Source organism: Sarcophilus harrisii, chromosome 1 (assembly GCF_902635505.1).
Source record: "Sarcophilus harrisii chromosome 1, mSarHar1.11, whole genome shotgun sequence".
Taxonomy (NCBI): Eukaryota; Metazoa; Chordata; class Mammalia; order Dasyuromorphia; family Dasyuridae; genus Sarcophilus; species Sarcophilus harrisii.
The window spans coordinates 649245513-649266888 of record NC_045426.1 but is presented as its reverse complement, the minus strand read 5'-3'; the positions used below and the strand labels follow the sequence as shown (position 1 = coordinate 649266888).

Below are 21376 nucleotides of genomic sequence, written 5' to 3'. Positions count from 1 at the left end.
GGAAAGGTCTGGGAAAGGGGTCCCAGAGCTGAGGGTCTTTCCTTTTGCCTTCAACTTCTTGATTCTCTGGTGCTTCTGCCAGGGTACTCAAACAGCGAGAAATGGCAGTACTGGCATTCTTAGCCAGAGAGGTCCCATGCAGAGGGAAAGGGGAACCCCATTAGCCAAAGACTGGCTGACTTTTCTCCATCTGCTTGTCATAGATGACAAGAAATGTCCTGGTCTGGCTGTTTCCTAGGTGGTAACTTTGCTTCCTTATCACAAAGAGCTGTGTCTGGCTAAGGAAGATGCATTGGAGTAGCATGATGACTCTATCGGTGGGGTTTGTTCTGTCCATTTCTTTCTTTCTTTTTGTTTTCTGTTTTACAAATAAGGGGCTGCATGGAGGCTGAAGATGGATTAAAAGTCCAAAACGTCTTTTTATGTATGTATTTTTTTAATGTCTTTTTTACGCCCCCTTTTCCAACTTCCTTCTCTCTGAGTCTGTCCAGCTGGTGACCCCCCAGGGAAGTCCAGCAGCAGTGAAACTTTACCTGCCTTGCCCTTCCCTCTCTATCTCCCCTTCCCCAGAGAGAGCTCCATCCATGCCCCTGTGGACCTGTGGGCTCCCTACTTGTGTCTCTGTGTGGGAGTTCTGTGTGCTGCATGCCACGCATGGACCAGTGAGCTTCCTCCCTGCGTCCCTGCATGGGGAACTGCAAGCACCGTATGCCGTGGGCTGTGGGCTACTGTGGACCACTGGGTTCTCTCCTTGTGTCTCTGTGTAGGGAGTGATGAGCACCGCATGCTGGGGGCTGGGGGCAGCTATAGGAGGAGCCCTGTGCACATAGGGGCAGGGGGGAGATGGAGTTTACTCCCCATGCATGGGGGGCTGGCTATGTTTTGACTCTGGGGATTCAGAGATCTGAGGGGCAGGAAACCAGGAAGGAGGAGGGAGGAAAGGCTTTGACAGCTGTGCAATAGCTGCTCATTGGCCACTCCCCACAGAGGCCAGGCCAGATCCCAGTGGGGAGGGGGGACTTGAGGAGGAGGTTTTAGAACAGGGTTCTTAGCAATCACCAGTCTATGCTAGGGTCAGAGATCAGACCTCTATCTATGGTGTGTGAATGGGGAACATATGTGCTCTCTAGGATGAACAAGAAGAGGAAGAGGCAGCCAACCAAAAGCTTGCCTTACAAAAAGCAAAGGAAGTGGCAGAAGTGAGTCCTCTGTCTGCAGCCAACATGTCCATAGCCATGTAAGTGCCGCCCATCCAGGGGAGCTTAATCAAGAGGCCCAGGAACCCAGGGCCTGGCCATCTCAGCCTCCCTGGGCTGGAGCATGGGTCCTCCATCTCAGCAGGAGGAACAGGGAGGGTGGCTCCCCGTGGCTGACCCTTTGCTGTCATGCAACCAAACCTGTTCTCTCTTTAATACTGACTGACCCTTAGGAGATGGGGAGAGCCCATAAGTGGGGAAGGGAGCAGTGAGACAAGCCCTTCTACCCTTTGTGGGAGTTTCCCCAATAGGGCAGAGACAGCTGGGAGGGAAACAGTGTTACTGCAGGGCCAGAATTTTGGACCAGGGTGTCTGCCAGGGGAGGAGAATTTTAAGAACAGGAGAGACTCCCACCCAACTGGACCAAGACCTCTGCTATCCTGCTCAGAACTGGGGGACATCTGAGTATCTTCTCGTTTCATACTTCCATGGTTCCGTTCCAGGAAAGAACAGCAGAAAAACCAAAAATCCTCCAAGTCAGTGTGGGAGCAGAGAACAAGCGAGATGCGGAAACAGAACCTGCTGGCTAGCCGGGAGGCTCTCTACAACGAGCTGGGCCCCGAGGAGAGATGGAAAGTCTCCTATGGCCGACACATGAGGCCTGACATTAAGACTCACCTGGACAGGCCCCTGGTGGTGGACCCACAGGAAAACCGCAACAATAATACCAACAAGAGCAGACCCAGTGATCCCTCCATGGACCAGCGGCTCAGCCAGCAGCGCGCTGAAGACTTCCTCAGGAAGCAGGCCCGCTACTATGACCGGACACGGGGAGGCTACGAGCGGGCCGATTCAGGGGGCCTGGAGCCCCGGAGGCAGAGGAGCAGCAGCAAAGAGGCTGACCTGAACCATGAGGGGTCATATGGGAGGGAGCCCGAGTACCAGACCAAGGAACGCGACGGGAACCAGGATCGGGGCTTTCGGGAGGGAGACCCAGAACGGAGCAAACCTGGGGATCCCCATCGGAGGCACCAGCACCGGCAGGGGGGCAGCAAAGAGAGCCGCAGCGGCTCTCCCCGGACGGGCGAGGGGGAGCGGGAGCCCCGGAGACACCGGGCCCATCGGCGGCCGGGCGAGGAAGGCACCGAGGACAGCAATAAGTCAGAGAGGCGGTATCGCCACCGAGAGGGCAGCCGGCCCAGCCGAGCAGGCGACGGGGAGAATGAGCCTCCAGATGGGGACCGGCGGCGCCGACACCGCCACACCACCCCTGCCTACGACAACGACCTCAAGAGAGAAGACAAGGAGAGGAGGCACCGGCGGAGGAAGTAAGTAAAGGGAGCTCCAGAGCCCGGGCAGGGTGGGGATGGGGCCACAGTGTCCCCAGGGTTGCCTCCCAGTCTGGCTAACTTACCCATTGATCGCTGGGATCCCAGACCAAAAAAGGGGAGGCTGTTACCCGCCTCTTGCTACTTCTGCCCTTGTAAGCAACCTCTGAACCAATTTCATCTCTTCTAATTTTTCCTGTGATTGTCCATGTGTGTGCGTGTTTTTAATTGATTCAGTTTGTATCAATAATGAGCTCCCCGCTTCTCCCCAGCTGCTGGAGACTCCGCTCTGCCGGTTGCCCTGCATCTGCATGTCTGCGTCTCCCCCCTGCTGCTGGACTATCCAGAGCTTCCGAACCTTTTAGATTAGGTTTGCACAGGCCAGAATGAGGCGTTGGGCCCTCAGTCCTCTGCTGGTTTTTTCTCTTTCCCAGAAAAGGGCGAGACTTTTTTATTCCTCCCATGCCCCTGGCCTTCTGAAAAAGTTACCCAGCTCTCTTATTCATTCCCATGAACCGCCCCTGAATATTCACCGCTAAAGGACCACCTAGTCTGTCTCAAGCTCCCATTCTTAGGGTAGGATGGGCTGTGAGGCCGAAGTCAGCTTGGGGCAGGGGGAGCCTGCTCCCACCATCACCATCACAGCAGCGTCACTGCTTATTAGCCCCACACTCAGTGGGGCGATTCTTCTACACACATTTCCACAATTGTCCTGCTGTACAAGAAAAATCAGGTCAAAAAGGAAAAAATGAGAAAGAAAACAAAAGGCAAGAAAACAACAATAAAAAGGTGAAAATGCCATGTTGTAGTCCACCCTCGGTCCCCACGTCTCTCTCTGGGTGCAGAGGGCTCTCTCCATCACACGACCATTGGACCTGGCCTGAATCACCTCACTGTTGAAAAGAGCTACGTCCATCAGAATTGATTATTGTGTAATCTTGTTGTTGCTGTGTATGTTTTCTTGGTTCTACTCACTTTTCTTAGCATCAGTTCATGTAAGTCTCTCCAGGCCTCTCTGAAATCATCCTGACACTATGTCTATCTTAATGAAGAATAAGATTTTATTACATAGCTTTTTATCATTCTTTTAAGTAATATTGAACTAGCAGTCCGCTGAAACCCCCAGATCTTTTTCCAAATGAACTGCTATCAAGTCACTTCTCCCCCATCTTGTATTCAGGAATTTAAAATCCTGGGACCCCAAATTTGATATTTTCTATTTATCTTCTGGTAAATTTCATTTTATTGTAGCATTTCTAATAGTTTAGTCTCTCTAAATTCCTTTGACCCCTATCTTTGTCATTCAGTGTAGTATCTGTCCTTGTGAGCTTGGGTCATCAACAATCTTGATTAGCATGATGTTTATCACTTTACTATTAAGTAATTGATAAATACATATATACATATACATATATATATATACCTTTAAATAGAGACATATTTGTATGTGTGTATGTGAATGTGTGTGTGTCTATAAAGGTGGTCTCCAAATTGGGGGTCGTGACCCAATGATAGTTGGGGGGGGGGGGCTTGTCTCCAACACCTATCTTCATCCTCAAACTCCTGCAGTCCACCTCCCTCCCCTATACAACTCTGCCTCTCCCCTTCTCTGAATCAGGCTTTAGTTCCCAACCACTACTGGGCACCCATGTAACATTTTCACAGATGCCCCTGGGAAAATCCATTCTCCTTCCAGTAAACTTATTCAGATCAGTTCGGGCCTATAGTGGGCATGCCTGGGTGGGTTCTGCACATGGAGGCAGTGAAAATTTGCTTCCCCCACCTTTTGGAATGGAACACAATGAGTTCCACAGTATGAGCAAGCATGGAAAGATGCAGTTGCATTATAAGATCTTTCCCCCAAAACTGAGCTCTCTTTCTTCTAGTCAACCAGGTTTTCAACCTCAGGGACATCTTTAACTCCTAACCGTCCCTCACCTCATCTCCAATTGGTTACCACGTCTTATTGTTTTGGCCTCCACATCTCTGACATTTATCCCCCTTTCTCCTATCACATGGCCAACCTCCATGGCTCAGAACTTCCTTACCTCTCACCTGGACTTCTACAACAGTCTCCTCATTGGTTTCCTTGCCTCTGGTTCTCTCATCTCCCCAATCTATGCTCAACACAGTTGTCAAAATCATACTTCAATAATGCAAGTCCAATTAGATTATTCCCTTATCAAGAAGCTCCAGTGATTGCCTATTGGCTCCAGAACCAAAATTATTTCCTTTTTTCTTATCCTTTTAAAATTCCTCATTCTCTGTATAAGCTTTATAATGTACATTATTTTAAACACAGTAGCACACATATATATTATAAATAAATACATACACATTAGGGGTACATGTAAAAATTTTTTTGTTGATAAAAATTTTGAGTCCCTTGTACCAGAGAACTTCCAGGCTAACATCAAATTACTACTAAGGGGCAGCCAGGTAGTGCAGTCCATAGAATACTGGCCCTGGAGTCAGGAGAACCTGAGTTCAAATGTAGCCTCAGAGACATACTATCTATGTGACTATAGGAAAATTACAACCCTGATTACCTCCAGAAAAACACAACAATAACCCCAAACCAAAAAGCCATTATTAATAAGTGTCACAATAGATAAGAGTGTTGAATTTGGCATCAGGAAGATCTGAATTACCAGCCAAGTGAAATTGCACATTAGCACAACATTTAACAAAGGCTCTTCCTCTCTTCAAGAGGAAAAGATGGAGAAGTAGTGTTTAGGTAATGGGACCTAGATAATTATTAATAACTAGCATTGATATAACACTTTAGGGTTGAAAAAATATATTACCAAGATCATTTCATTTTATCCTCACAATAATCATGAAAATTAGAAGCTACTATTTTTACAGAAGTGGAAACTGAGTCAGAGATTAAGTTAATTAAGTGCTACTATTATCCCCATTTTCATAGTTCTGGAAATTGAGTTAGAAGTTAAGTTACTTGCCCAAGATCACTCAATCAGTTAGTATCTGAGGCTACATTTGAACTCAAGTCTTCTGATTCTGGGTCCAGTGCTCAATCCACTGAGCCAGATAAATGAAGACCCCATCAGAGCTACTAAATCCTGCCTCTGGGCCAAGCTTATGGTTTGTTTTCCAAATTCCTTTCCTACTTTTTCTCTTTGTCCAGGTAGTCTAATACCAATAACAATTGATCTGCATGTCCATAACAATATTCCTTTTATTTCTCCTATTATCTCCATCCATGATTCCAAGAATAAGGTGTAAAAGGAGAGTTTGTTTCTATTAGGGATAGGGTAGTTGGTTTATATTTGAAAGTACTGTATAGCCTTATACTTATCTGAATATTAAAATTAAAAATAGGGAACTCAAAATTAAATATATATATATATATATATATATGTTAAGAATTGTTTTTATGTGTAATTGAAGAAAAATAAAGTGTTTTCAAAAGGACACAGGGAAAAGAAAATATGCCAAAAGAGAATGTTTTCATGGTGTAATACCCTCATCTTCTGACCTTTTCTTATTGGGTTGCTTTTTTCACAACTATAGGAATAACTCTCCCCATCCCTATTTAACCCTTTTTAGAAGTGTTGTGTGCCTCAACTTTTTGGGGGGGACTTTTAGTAGACTTCTGAGATCATTAAAGGAGTCAAGATTTAATAAATGACTACTCTGTGCCAGATATATGCTGTGCTTTATAAATATTATTTCATCAGATATTCACAATGACTATTAAAAAGTAATGATAATCATAATTATAATAGCTAGTATTTCTATAGCACTTATTATGGGCCAAGCACTGTGGGAAGCACTTTACAATTATTATTTCATTTGATGCTCACAATGACCCTGAGAGGTAGGTTCTATTGTTATCTCTATTCTACTGTTGAGGAAAGTGAAATTAAGTGACTTTCTCAAAGTCATATGGATAGTAAATAGTTTCTGAGGTCTCTTTCCCACATGACACCCTGATGAAATTTTCATAAGTGAGACATGCAGTAGATGCTCTGAGCAGGATTCTGCTCTTGATTTCTTCATTTATAGAATGGGGGAATTAACTTCTTTCCCATCTTGCCTGAGAGAGTGACTCTTACCATAAACAAGCCTCAAAAATGGAGCGTGACTGGGTCAATGTCACCATCTCACACCAAGCCTATGTAGTCTAAAGAATGAAAGCAGCTTTACCTATCAGCATAGATTTGGGGAGCCCTGAATCTAGTGAGCCAACAAATGTTTATTTAGTTAGTTTTGCTGAGGCAATGGGGACTAAGTGACTTGCCCAGGGTCACACAGCCAGAAAGTGTTAGTGTCTGAGGCCAGATTTGAACTCAGGTCCTTCTGACTTCAGGGCTGGTGCTCTATCCACTGCACCACCAAGCTGCCCCCTAACAAACCTTCATTAAGTGCTAGCTGTTTTCCAGGTACTCTGCTAGGTTCCTAGCACTAGGGAAGTAAAGACCAAAAATTAAACAATCCCAGCTCTCAAGGAGCTAATAGAGAAGAGAGCCTGTCTGCATACATGTATCCATATGTATGTATAAAGAATAAGTATCAGGAAAGGAAAAGGTTGTTGTTGTTGTTGTTGTTGTTGTTGTTGTTGTTGTTGTTGTTGTTGTTCATTCATGTCCAGCTCTATATGGAAATCCATGGAATTTTCTTAGCAAAGATACAGAACTGGTTTGCCATTTCCTTCTCTGGGTGTCTTCATATTACAACTGAAGAACTGAGGCAAAGAGGGCTTAAATGACTTGGCAAGGGTCATATAGCTAGCAGGTACCTGAAGTTGGATTTGAACTCAGATTTTCCTGACTCCAGAACTGATGCTCTGTCCACTGGACCACATAGTTGCCCAAAGGAATAGTATAGAGGGTGATAACTTAGCTTTGTCTTAAAAGAAGGGGGAGGGATTCGTGAAACAGTACATTGCAGGCAATACAAAGATGAGGAAATAGAAGATGGAGTTCTGTGTGAGAGGAACTGAGAGAAGGGCAGTTTGGATTTTAGAATACAGGAAGAGGAATAAGTTATATTAAAAACAGACAGGTAGGTTGAGGCTGCGTTTGTGAAGGGCTTTAAAAGCCAAATGGAATTTGTATTTGATCCTAGGGCCAATAGTGAGTCACAAGAATTTATTGGATAAGGGAGATTGCTGCATAAGGCATCTTTGAGTAGAGTGGATTATAGGAGAGAAAGACTGAAAATAGGGAGAGCAATTTGCAGACCCCTGCAAATGTCTAGACTAAATGTGTTAGGGGACTGGACTGAGTTTGTGAATATGCGAGTAGCAAGAAGGAGTTGTAGGTGGGAAGCATGGGTATAGAAATGACAAATTTTGGCAGCTGATATGTGGGATGAGGGAAAGGGAAATTGGAGGATGATTCTGAGGTTCTGAACCTGGGAGATCAGAAGAATGATGAAGTAGGTAAGTTTAGTAGATAATCAAAAGATATCACACCACGAATAACAAACTGACTTGTTATCAGACCAGAATTCTAATATGTGACTCTAATTCACTGGATTCACCTCTTTGGGACTCTAGTAAGTCAATGCCTGTAAGTGTTCCCCTCCTGGACTTTATGCCCTGGTCAGATGGCATAATGGCCAATTTGAAAGACCACATTTTAGAAAGGACATTGATAATCTGGAGTAGATCCAGAGGGTGGAGGAAACTAGAAACCATACTTACCAAATAAAATTCCAACTTGTGGTTTTATGCAACTCAGTTCAGATAAAGAATTGGAGGTTTTTAATGAGGAGAAGAGAACATTCAAGGTAGATAAAAGAGCTGTGTTCAAGCATTTTAAGAACTGTTATGTAGAAGTATTAGGATTGTTCTACTTTTCCCCAGAGGGCAGGATCAGAAGCAATGGGCAGAAATTACAGGGAGGCATAGGACTACTTTGTAGCAATTAGTGTTATCCCAAAGTAAAATAAATTCCTGTGGCAGATAGTGAGCTCTCTCTCATTATAGAGGTCACCAAGCAAAGTCTGGCTAATCACTTGTTGATCATGTTCCTGAGAGGATTCTCATTCAGAGAGGAATTGGATGAAGTACCCTCAAGAGATTCGTGATTCTGTGGTTGGTTCCCTAGAGAAGGTATATTACTTGTGAAAGATTTTTTTTGGATCTATCTATTGGGCTTCACTAAATTATTACAATTTTTTTGTGTCAGCTGCAAACTTGAAGCTTGAATCTTGGAAACGTTGCTAAAATTTTGATTGTATTTCCTAACTTAAATTTGTTTGTTTGTTTTTTCCCCTCTGGACTGCCTGCCCCAGAGAGAACCAAGGTTCTGGGGTCCCTGTGTCTGGCCCAAACCTGTCCACCACTAGGCCAATCCAGCAGGATATGGGGCGTCAGGATCCTCCACTGGCAGAAGACATTGATAATATTAAGAACAATAAGTTGGCTACCACGGAATCCACCAATCCTCACAATACCATCCATGCTCTCCACCCCCAGAACCCAGCCCAGATGGGTAACCACACCAATTCCCCACCCATGCGGCCCCCATCCAGTCAGCCAGCTGGAAACCCATCCAACCCTGGGCCCCCCAAAAACCCAGAGAACAGCCTTATAGTCACCAACCCCAGCACTCAGAACAACCCAGCCAAGACTGCCAAGAAGCCTGAGCACACGGCGGTGGATATCCCCCCCGCCTTTCCCCAACCTGTCAACAACACTGTTGTCCAAGGTAAGTCTCTCTTTCCCTCTCCCACTAAGGGTGATGCTCTAGTACTAAGAACCTGCTGGGTAGAACTGGGAAGCAGAACCCATTCTTTCTTTTTCTGATTCTGTTACTCATTCCCTGGCCTTAGCCCCCAACAGCCATTACCACTTTTATCTCTTACTGTATTGTGCCCTACTCCCTGCCCCATTGTCCATTTTTAATGTAGAGAAGGTAAAACCCAATAATGTCAGAAGGAATGGGAGCATTTTTAGGGATTTATAATATTTTAAACTCTATCCAAAAAGAAAATCCCAAATGAAATCAGGGTTTAATTTCTATAAACCCGTTGGAATTAAACTAGTTGGCATCAGACAGTGATGAAACACCATCTTGCTTAGGGTTAGAGAAAGGTTATCCTTCTCTATTCTTTCTCAAGATGCACTCACCACCCTACCAGATATAGAAGTTGTGCTTAGTTGTTATGAGTTTCCAGATTGCATTATCCATACCAGGCAGGATGGTGCAGTAGGGATGGAACTGAATTTGGAACTGGAAAACCTGGGTTTAACTCTCAACTCTGCATGACAATGGGCAAACTATGTACTCTCACTGGCTTTCAGATACCTTAGGTGTAAAACAAAGTTGACTTAGGTCATCTCTAATGTTGCTTCCAGCACTCAGTCCTCAGGTCATCATGGCCTATGGTAGCTTAAGAGTGCACAGAGATGGGCACTTCCCTGAATACCCCTAAATACCTACTCTTACTGCATATAAGCAAGCAAGTAGCACAGATGTCCTGCTTCCACTGGAGAGGTGACCTAAAGCTAAAGATCTTCAGAGAAAAATAGTGAGAGGCTTTTTGGTGATCTGTCTCAATAGTAAACAAAAACGCCAACCCAGACCCACTGCCAAAAAAGGAGGAAGAGAAGAAAGAAGAGGATGATTCAGGAGAAGATGGTCCCAAACCTATGCCCCCCTACAGTTCCATGTTCATCTTGTCCACCACAAACCCGTGAGTATGGCCTCAAGTATGTGGCTTTAGTGGGATTGGATCAAAGTTTCTACTGCTCTGGGCTCTTGATAACCAGGATGACTGACTAGTTCTCTGTAGGAGAGGTCAGTCTGGCAGTGCATCAAGGACAAGATAGATATAGATTGCCATTCAGTGATGAGCCAGGGAGGAGGTTTAATTCTGAGAGGGTGATATGGTACTGTTGGTTTAGTGACAAGAACATGAGTTTGGTGGCAGAAGAGTCATATTCAAATTGCAGTTCTGCCACTTAGCACTGTTATAGTTAACGACTGAGTAGGGATTTTTTTTCCATCTAAAAAATGAAGGGGTCAGATTAGACAGTCTGTAAACCTTTCCCTTTTGAGTTCTGACATTATTGCTTGTCAGTGTTCTGAGCTTTCCCGGCAGGGCATACTTCCTGATAGAGATGGATATTTGAACAAAATTGTGAATTTGGGGAGAAAAAGTTCCCTTAGCAATCAGGTCAGGGCAGTGTTTCTTAGACTGAGAACCTGATATCCCCAGAGATGGGGGAGAGGGAAGAGACAGGTGAGATGGGAGGGTTATGGAAACCAGAGCTATGTTTCCCAACAGCTGTTATGGAAGTGACCAAGAGTTGTGGTCCCAAAAGGTTAGTTTGATCTCCTTCTCCAGCCTGGGGGAGTCTTCCTCTGAGTCTCTGCCTCTGTGGCAAGGATTGTCACAGAGATACCAGCTAATTGGTTTTATTTGATGTGCTGAGGGAGTGAGGGGTCCTGAGAGCCCATAGGGGAAGATTCATAATAAGTGGGGGATGACTGACCATCTCTAGTTTTTGGCAGTAGTGTGAGTTCTAAGATCACAAAGCATGTGCTTCCCTCAGTGTGATCCATAACTCTTTCTCTCCCAGCTTACGCCGGTTGTGCCACTATATCTTGAACCTTCGATATTTTGAGATGTGCATTCTGATGGTGATCGCCATGAGCAGTATCGCCCTGGCAGCTGAAGACCCTGTGCAGCCCAATGCCCCCAGGAACAATGTGAGCAGCTCCCTATGCCCCCCTCTCACTCCTCTCTCCACCGCCTAACACTCTCCTTCAATGTGCCAGTTTTCCAAATTAGCATTGGTCTCTTTGGAACACAAATTTAGCTCAGAATGTCCAGGTCCTGGCAGAAAACTCATTATCTGTTAGAGTCTCCTGAGGGTTTTTACACCCAATCCTTTGCCTCTGGAAAGCCCAGCTCCAAGACCCCCCAGAGTACCATGAGGACCTGCATACCCAGTTGGCACTTTTCACATAATGGAAGTTACAAAGGAGCAGGCCTGTGGTTAATGGTCTTGCAGGGTATCTGTGAATTTCTGCTGGGCTGTTCACCCCTCTCACCTGAATAGGAATCACTAGACACACTACAGAAATACCCAACTGGGAATTGTCTGTATGTGGTCATAAGCTTTGGGGTAAGAATTTGGAGAACTAACTTGCATTAAAATACAAGGAGACTATAGATCCCAGCTCTTGAATTATGAAGAGTCAGTGAGATCCCTGTATTTGGGGGTGTACATGCTGAGACTGGATGACCATTTGGGTGAGGATGCTGTAAGGATTGATCAAGCAGGATTTGAATTTGGATGGCTCCCTTAGGCCCTTTCTGGCTCTGGTTCTAAGGCAGATCCTGTGGCTCTTCCAGTCTAGAAGGTCTTTTATTTCCTTGAGAACTTCTCCAGCAAAGCTTTGATATACAAGGATCACTGTCTTAAGTTTATACACTACCCTCAGTAGTCAGACAGCGAAGTGTTCCTGGGCAGCTGTTAACTGAGAGAAACTAAATCAAAGCTTGTATGGACTTTGCCATCATACTTCGCAGTACATATTGGGACCCATGGCCAAGAGGCTCTTGAAAGTTACTTCTATTCATGACTTGTACTCACAGCCAGGTTCTATTTTTTGCACCCTGGGCAACTGGGGTTAAGTGATTTGCTCAGGGTATCTGAGTCCAGATTTAACTCAGATCCTCCTGACTCCGGGGCCAGTGCTCTATTCGCTGTGCCATCTAGTTGTTTCCCAAGTGTGGATTCTTGCAGCCTTTACTTTTAGAATTTATGGCCTCTGGGGAAATGACTATTTGACCCAGAAATAAGCACTAAAAAATGACTCAAAACTTTGGCAAAAGAAAGCTTCTTTGGGACTGAGGACTGGGGCCCACCAAAGGTCAGTCTGGTAATAGCTCCTGTCCCTATTGCTCTAATGCCTTCCCTTTCCAGAGACAAAGCTAGGCTTCCTTTTTCTTTTATGAAAACAGGCAGTTCTTCTTAAGTAGGTTAGGAGCGAGGCCATGGCAAGTCCCATAAATCAGAGGTTGGCACAATCACCCTCTGCAGCTTACCTTGCATTTTCTTTCTTCTACTCCAGGGCTAGATGGAGTCTGCTGGGACCTCATGGGGGAGATTGACAGAAATAATTAGAACACAACTCCCCAAAGGAGCCAGAAATCAGGGCTGTGCTAAAATGTCTTGCACAACTCAAGCTGGTGCATCTTCTATTTTTTCTGTCTCCTCATTTCCACAACCAGCCTCTGGGGGATTAAAGTTAAGGAGGAGTGGGTCACAATAATAGAACTTATCTTGGACCTAAATGATGACCAAGATGGGAAGGGGGAACATATCACATGAGAAATAGCCGAAGGAATGGTTCAGGAGATGATGTGGGCTAGGGAAAAAACAATAAATTTGAAGTCATTGTGGTTCAATATTCATTTGCCATATGATCTTGGAAAAGCCTTTGGTCTTAGTTTCCAGATCTGTAAAATTAGAGGATTGGATTAGTTCTAAGAGTCCTCCATTCTGTAAACTGAAGTGTTTTTGTTTAAGGAAGAAAAAATTTAGAGAGTACATGATGATGATCTTCAATAAAGGCCTGAAAGGAATTTTATTTGTTCTATTTGGCCTTAAGTGACAGATCTAAGAGCACTAGGAAGGTAGTGGAGGAAGATGGGGAGACAGATTTTGTTTCAGTTTAGGAAAAAATTCCCAGCAATCAGCATTGGCCAATAATAGTTACATTATGAAATAGAGAATTCCCTGCTAATGGAAATATTCAAGCATAGTCCAGGTGACTGTTCATCAAGGGTGCTATAGGAAAGCTGGGTGAGCTGTTCACTTATAGGCCCCTTCTGAACCTTAATATAAGCAGTTATATAGAGCTCTAGGCTTGGAATCAGGAAAATGTATCTTCGTTGAGTTCAAATTTAGCTTCAGGTATTTAAGTTGTGTGACTCTGGATTAGTTCAGTGTAGTTGCTGCACTGGAGATGAACAGAGTAGGCTAGAGATAGAAGAGGCCAGAGTCAAAGAGTAGTTTAATTTCAAACTGGAATGGAAATGGACTGCAAGCAAAAACATATGTACCAATGCCCTCCCCCTAGGGGGAGGACCTGAGGGAGTGAGACTGAACCTTGATTTATGTACTTGAGGCTAGACAAAGAGTCAAACAATGTAGTGTAGCAGTAGCAAAATGAATGAGGCACAAGAGCAGCAGTGAGGCAAGGTTGTCTAGTGACCAAAAGTTCATTCATAGTAGGACTTCGTGTCTGGGCTTCTTGATGCTGCCTGAGATCAGAGACCATCAGTTCTGTGATTTTGTGTCAGCAGAATTTGTCCAGAGGGTGAGCACAAAGGATTGTTGGTATGTCACGCTCAGAGCACAGCTTGCTTGCTGGACCTTAGCTCTGGAAAACAGGGTGTCTCCCAATAATGTCTTGCCATTTCCCCCTTTGAAAGAACCCCTGTCCTTCTAGCCAATAAAGAGTTAAGTATAAGCCAAGATGCCATGAAAGACCAGTTGGGCCAGAATGAGATATTGCCCCGGGGGATTAGTTCCTTGAGTGGACCTATCCAGGAAGTGTGTCCCGGGTATCATTGCTAGGGATTGTTTACTTGCATACAGAAAAGAGGGACGGGCCAAGAATATAGAGGGGGAAGGTGCCAATAAACAGTTGAAACAAGACATTGATGATTGAGCACATAACAACAAAGGAGAGGAAAAAAATAGGACAGTATACTTAACCCTCAGAATCTTGGGACATCTGTCTCATCTGGTATTGACTGTTCTGGATCCATAATAGACAAATTCTGAGGAACCTGAAGGGTTCTGTCATCCATTGAGGAGCAGGAATATACATCCTGGAGTACATATCCACAAGTTTGACAACTGTGGGAGTAGTCAGAAGGACTTGATAGGGACCCTTAAAAGGCATATGGATGATAATTGTGAGAAAACTTGTATCAATCTTTGGATTTGAGTTTCTCATAAGTATAACATAGATCCTTGGTTAAGGATCTCTTAAACAGCGCTTAGAGATAGTCTAGTCTCTGCATGGTTTAGCCATGCAGTGCTAGGCTTAAACAGTGCAATAAAGTTTTATCATAATTCCCATAATTACATTGTCAGGTATAGATCAGACTACTTACAGGTCTCATAATGGACTAGTTCTGAGAAGGGAGATTTACATGTCAGTAATTTAATCAAGAAAATTTAAACATAAACTTCTTGAAACAAAAGACAAAATAATGCAATAGTTACCACCGATATTAACAGCAAGTCTCTCTTTATCTCCTAGTAACCCCTTCTCAATATCCATTTAGCCAGCACATTTTGAGTATTATCTGATCCCTAGATATCTTTTCTTGGACAATATTATTTAGGATAGCTCGAAAAGGGGCTCTGCTTCTCTAGTTCCAAATCTAGATGTTCTAAGATGTTCTGACTTAATCTAATTTAGTACAGTCACTTAAATTTGGGTCAATTTTGAAACTTCAGAGAATTTCAGTTTTCAACCATTTACTGTATTTATCCTTACCTAAATCCTATACCTGATGTAAAAATCGTTTAAAAAATCTCTGAGAGAGACTTATTAAATGATATAGTGTATAGAGTACTGGCCTTAAATTTAGGAGACCTGAGTTCAAATTTGACCTCAACCACTTAGACTTAGTTAACTGAGTCCAAAAAATTTTTTATGAAAGACCAACTATAAAAATGAACTCTTCTGCCTTTTAAAATTATAAGACAAATACTTTAAAATGGGATACTAATTTCACTTTCTTTACCATTATCAATACAATTTATGTGTAAAATGTTTACATCCAGTTTTGGGAACTTATCACTAAAACATACTCAAGCCTGAATTTCCATTTTAAATTTGGAAGCTAATCATATAATCCTGTTGCTTTCTCAAATTTTACTATTCCACTTATATAAGAAACTTTTACATTACATCTTTGTCTTATTACTTTGCCTACTCAGTTCCCCTTTAGGGGGATGTCATTCCTGTATTATAATTTGACCACAAATATAGGTTAAAATTGTAAGATATTTGTACTTGAATCCTATGATAGTAACTCAGAGTTATTCTAGTTATAAATCTATTGCCTAGTAGATTTAGTATTGTATTTACAAAACTTTTTGATTATAGAAATTTGCTATAAAAGAAAAAGGAGGGCCATAGTTATAGCAATGTCATATATCAAACGGGGTGGGGAAGATACTCCCTTAGTTCTATTTGATTCCAAGCATGGGTCATATCTGTCAGTCAATCATATAATCACAGAGTGTTAAAATCAAGTCTCAATATAAGCCAGGTGGTGAAATTTTCTTTTCAGAAAAAAAATAGCACAGTGGGGAAATAAAGTCATGAGGACCCTATCTAGGCCATGCCATGGTTGTATCCAAAACATTTTCCATGCAAAGGCATTCACCATTAGCAGTTCCCAGACTGCAACACATGTAATTTTCTATTATTGGCTTCATGACAATTCAAACAACTGTCCCTGTAGTCAAAACTCAAAACAATAGTAAATTACAAGACTAATAATTTTTACCTTAAATAAACTTCACCAACTACAACTTAGGGCTTGAATATCTCTCCTGATGTTTTCTAACATCAGTTAACTAGTAAACTAACAGTTAACATTTCTTTTATCTTTTACTTATAAATTAGAACTACCCAATATTCTGGGACTTCAGACATATAGCAGATACTAAAAGTTGGTTCATCATTAATATGTTAAAGCTACATTTTTATCAAGATTTTCAAATAAAACTCGCCATCAAATATCATTATTGTTTGCTTTATAACAAAATGAAGCTTGTCAAATATTTGTTTTCAAATATCTATTTTTATCATATTTGTTTAAAAGCCCAATTAATGTGTAATAGCATCCAGATTAAAAAAGTTGTTTTGTCTAACAGCATTTGTCTTACAATGATCTCTCAAATTTCACAATATAAGAGAATTTAGAAATACAGTAATAACAAACAATATCATGTATTTAAAACATGAAACATAACTTCAGATGACATCAATTATATTTCCAAATTATCCCATAATAAAAAGCATTAGTCTTATTACCTCTGATATTTTAAAACCACTTTAGAGTTCTCAGGTATAGAACAATTACATTCAATTAAAGAAATAATGTACTGTTTAGCATTTGCCACTCACTGTGTTAAACACTTTACAATTACTATATTATTTTGATTTCATAACAAAAGATGGATACTATTATTATTTTTCTCAGGAAACTGGGGCAAACAGAGATAAGATAAATTTGCCTAGGATTGCACAATTAATACATTTCTACAACTAGAATGTAATTCAATTTCCCCCACATTTTCCCAGTATTTTTTTTTTCTACATCTTGTTTGGGGAACCTGATTTGAGTTGATTCAGAAAGAGTTAAGAGGAGGCGATTATAAGGTGCAAACCTTTTATCTTTTTTTTTTCCTTTTTTCACTCTGGATTTCTTCCAAACTAACTGCCTTTCTTCATTGCCCTAGAACAATGAAGCTAACTTTTATAAAATTTAATCCTTATTTTTCTTTAAAACAAATTCTGCAGAATGGTACCCAAAAACTTACTAAGTTATTTCAGATGGGAATGAGTTCCTGGAATTACCCCAAATCCCAGGAGTTCTCCTCTGCAATTTTAAAATGATTAATCTTCAAAGCTCCAAAATATGCTAAGATGTTTTTAGCAATTCTCCAAACTTTGATGATCTGACTTTTTTTTTCATATAACCTAATCTCCCATGGAAAACCTAAAGTTGGAGTTATTCCTGCTTACTGGAACAATTGCTTCAAATATGAAAGTTCATTAATCTTTCTTTCCCTGTGTTCTAAACTCTGGCTACAGCCTTAGAAGTTTTTCTGACTGGCTGCATTTTAAATCTTTCAAGGTAACAGTATCTACACAGACATTTTACAAAGACAGAAACAAGAAGACAGATACAAAAAGACACAAATGACTCTAAAAACAAACATAGTTACAATTCTAATTTTATAGAGACACATAGTTACCAAGGGCTACAGTTTTAAGAAACAAGAAAAGCACATGGTTACAAGTTTACAGAGGCATGCAATTTAAAAAAAGCAGAAGTGTGCAGAGAAGCCAGTTAACTGAGGTGTACAATTTAAGAAAGGATATTCTTACTAGAGTAACCTGAGAAAACTGGGTCACCAGAAGGGTCCTAGAGTTTTCTTGACAAAGAATGACAAGCTTGACTTGTCTGCCTTGGAGCAGAGAGAAAAGCAAAGGACTGATGATGGGGTGGGGGTTAGGGGCGACTCTTCAGAAAATAGGCTATTGGTGGTGTCTAATCCATTTCTACTGGTACCAGAGAGTCCAGTGGCCCAGTTCTGTGTCCAATTCCACTTCTGACACCAATTAATGTCAACCAGACCAAATCAGCCTCTAGCCTGTGCATGACTGGAGCCAAAAGAGCATGCTAGAGGTGAGAAAATAGGAAATCCAGGAGGACAGTTTAATTTAAAAGTGAGAGAAATGGTACTTGGGATGGGGGGAATGAGGCAGTGAGACCAAATCTTGATTTATATATTTGTGGCTAGACAAAGAGTCAAACAGTGTGTTGTAGCAACAGTAGCGAAGCACAATAGCAACTTGTCTAGTGACAAACAATCCGCTCATGGCAGGGGTTCATATCTGCTTGTTGGTTCTTGCCCAAGCTCAGGAACCATTGTTCCAGAAGGTGAGCTCAGATGACTGTGGTGTGCCAAGCTCAGAGCACAGCATACTTACAGAGTGTCTTCTAATAGTATCTTGACAAACTTAAAACCCTATTTGACTCAGTTGCTTCATCTGTAAAATAAGCTAGAAAAGGAAATGGCAAATTTCTCCAGTATTTTTGCCAAGAGAGCCCTCAAATGGGGTTATAAATGGTCTAAAATAATTGGACAATAATCTACAACATGACTTGGGGAGGAATTTAAAGAAGACATTTATCTATTTATGAGAATCTATCTATCCAGGAGGCAGGGAGAAATCAGATCTGGATTTTGATGAAGACAGATTTGGGCCTTTCTGATCCCAAAGCATTCACCAGACCACCTGTCCAGTAATTGCCTGCCTTGCTCCAATGAGCAGCTGCCTAGAGCTTGCAGGAGAAGATAGGAGTATCATGCAAGTATTTTGATCCTTGCAGCAGTGGAAAAACTATCCCTATATGTATTTGAATCCTGTAAAAGCCATCCAGACTCTTCCTCCTCCATTCCATCAATAATATTTCTGGTACACTGATTATCTGCTAAAGAAATTGAAGCTTTCATTATCTCATCTCTTTTCAGCCCCTTGCAGTCTGCCTTCTGACCTCATCACTCAAGTGAAACTGCTAAATCTAAAGTGACAAATGTTCTCTTAATTGCCAAAATTACTGGCCTCTTTTTAGTTTCATCTTTTTTGACCACTTGACAACATTGGATTCTGGACACCCACTTCCTCCAGAATACTCCTTTCTCCCTGAATTTTTATGATATTGCTCACTCCCGGTTCTTCTCCTGCCTAACTGACTTTTCTTCAGTCTTCTTTGTTGTATTTTCATCTGTGTTCTTATTCTTAATTGTTTTGTATTTCTCGAAACTCTGCTCAAAGTCTTCTCTTCTTTCTTTAGGCCTTATCTCTGTGTGGGTCTTAGCAATTCCCTTGGTTTCCATATCTCAATATGGCGACTTTCAGACTTCTATCATAGTTACTGGCACATTCTGATTGAACACTGTCATTAGCTTGTCTTTAAAAGAAAGAGAAGGTCTAATGGGAATGCCCCTTAGAATGTATGGATGTATGGATATCCATACATCTGGTCCATTCCCTATGACCTCTATTCAGTCCTAATTACTTTCCTAAACTCCAGCCCCAAATCACCAATATTTCTAACTGAATGTCCCCTAAGAATCTTAAGCTTTGTGTACCAAAACTAATTATCTTTTTTCAGAAACTCTTCCTTCTCCCCATTGTCCTTATTTCTATAGAGGCAACATCATAGTTGGTGTGCAATGGACAGAATACTGGCATTAGAGTCTTTAAGACTAAAGTTCAGAGCTCTTTACTAGGTTTGTAACTGTAGGCAAGTCACCTAACTTCTATTAACTTCAGTTTCCTCACCTGTGCAAAATGGGAATAATAATACACCTAGCTCCTAGGATTGTTGTCAGGATATAATAAGAATGAAGAAGTAAAGCACTTGACAAAATTTAAAGTTTTATACAAATACTAGTTATTATAATCTTTTCAGGCACCCAGGTTCAATATTTTGGATTTACTTATCTGTGTTCATGTTGTTTCTTTCCTCTCCCCCAGTGGAATATAAGATTCTTCATAAAAGAGACTGTTATTTTTTAGTCTCACTACCCAGCAGTGTATGGCACTGTGAATACTTAAGTAACACATGGAGAATGAATGGATGGATGGATGAATGAACTATTTAATTAGTTAATTAGTTAATTTCCCTTCTCTAGAGCCTATAACAGGCTCTTATTATTGGTCACCTCAATCTAAATTTTTCTACCAGATCTTCAAAGTTTTCTATAATCTAGTCTCACTTCATTTTCCATTACTTATTCATTCATATGACAATTATTTAGGTTCTTAATATGATAAGGGTATTATTGCCAGGACTATGGAGGACATTAAAAAAAAAATGTGTGAGCTAGTCCCTACTCTCCAGGAACTGGCCATAGCCCTCCCTCCACCCGTCCACATGTTCATTTCCACCTCTGAATCTTTGCTTGTACTGTTTACCCATCTTTCCCTTCTCCATCCATTTCAGTACAACTTGTTCTACAAGTCCTGTTTTTTTCTCCTTCACTGCTGAGCTTCTCCTTATTCTGAAGCACCAGGGCACCTGTATTCACTATCACATATTTAGGCTCTCATTGTGTGGTGTATGTATCACTCTTCTTTCCTCCTCAAGGAGGCCTTGAGGTTCAGGACCATATTTTTGTATCTATGTATCCCTCAGAGGGGTGGGTATATAGTATTCATTTAATTAGTGATTTGTTGATTGGCTGAGCTGAATCACAGAAGTCACCTAATCAGTAGAATTTTATTAAACCTAGAGATCTTTAGATCTGGATGGTGTGCATAGATTTTAAAAATCACATGCTTTTATTACCTCAGCAAACCATTCCTAGCTCCCTTAGTATCCTCAGGAGTTCCAGACAGATGGTAGCAAGGAAATACAGAAGTCAAACTGGCTTTGGGCCAGAAGATTGAATCTATTATCATCTTGCCTTCAGAAGCCTTCTTCCATTCTGCAAGTAGCCTGTTCCAGGGGACTAGAGGAAGAGAAAGGGTGTCTGGTGATCAAGGTGCTGGAATGGGCTCATGCTGGGGCAAGTTTGCTGGGATGCCTGCCCCCAAATAGGTTTCACTGCTCTCTTCAAGTGTCTTTCTCTTTCTGTTATACAATGACAGCTGCACTTATTGCTCCCTGCTACGGCTCAAACAGGAGATGAATGGATGGGTCAGTACTGGTGGCTGTGAGGTCATCTTCTGTAGGATAGAGTCACAGAATTGGAAGTAGCATAAATGGGGAGAAGAGAGGGAGAAGACAGAGAAGAAGAGGTGTCTAGATGGCACAGGGGATAGAATGATGAACCCAGAGGCAGGAAGAACTGAGTTTAAATCGAGTTTCAGACACTTACTAGCTATGTGACCCTAGGCAAGTCACTTAACAATTCTCTGTCTCAGATTCTCCATCTGTAAAATGAGGATAATAATAGTACCCACCTCCCAGGGTTGTTGTAAGGATGAAATGAGGTAATATTTATAAAGTACTTTGCAATCTTAAAGCAATATATAAATACTATTATAATGTATATACACATATATATTCACTCATATGCACACATACACA

At 41.8% G+C, this 21376-nt stretch overlaps 1 protein-coding gene across 18 annotated transcripts in view; it reads left to right on the top strand.

The window, feature by feature from the left end:
• The window catches only part of CACNA1A (calcium voltage-gated channel subunit alpha1 A), a 241862-nt gene that overhangs the window by 148767 nt on the left and 71719 nt on the right, over positions 1–21376 (top strand). For all 18 annotated transcript variants that reach the window (XM_031947676.1, XM_031947675.1, XM_031947665.1 and 15 more), the window contains 5 exons: positions 1131–1237; positions 1700–2524; positions 8789–9204; positions 10060–10192; positions 11082–11211. In XM_031947676.1, coding sequence (XP_031803536.1) covers positions 1131–1237; positions 1700–2524; positions 8789–9204; positions 10060–10192; positions 11082–11211 — 1611 coding nt within the window. The remainder of the gene's footprint in view (positions 1–1130; positions 1238–1699; positions 2525–8788; positions 9205–10059; positions 10193–11081; positions 11212–21376) is intronic.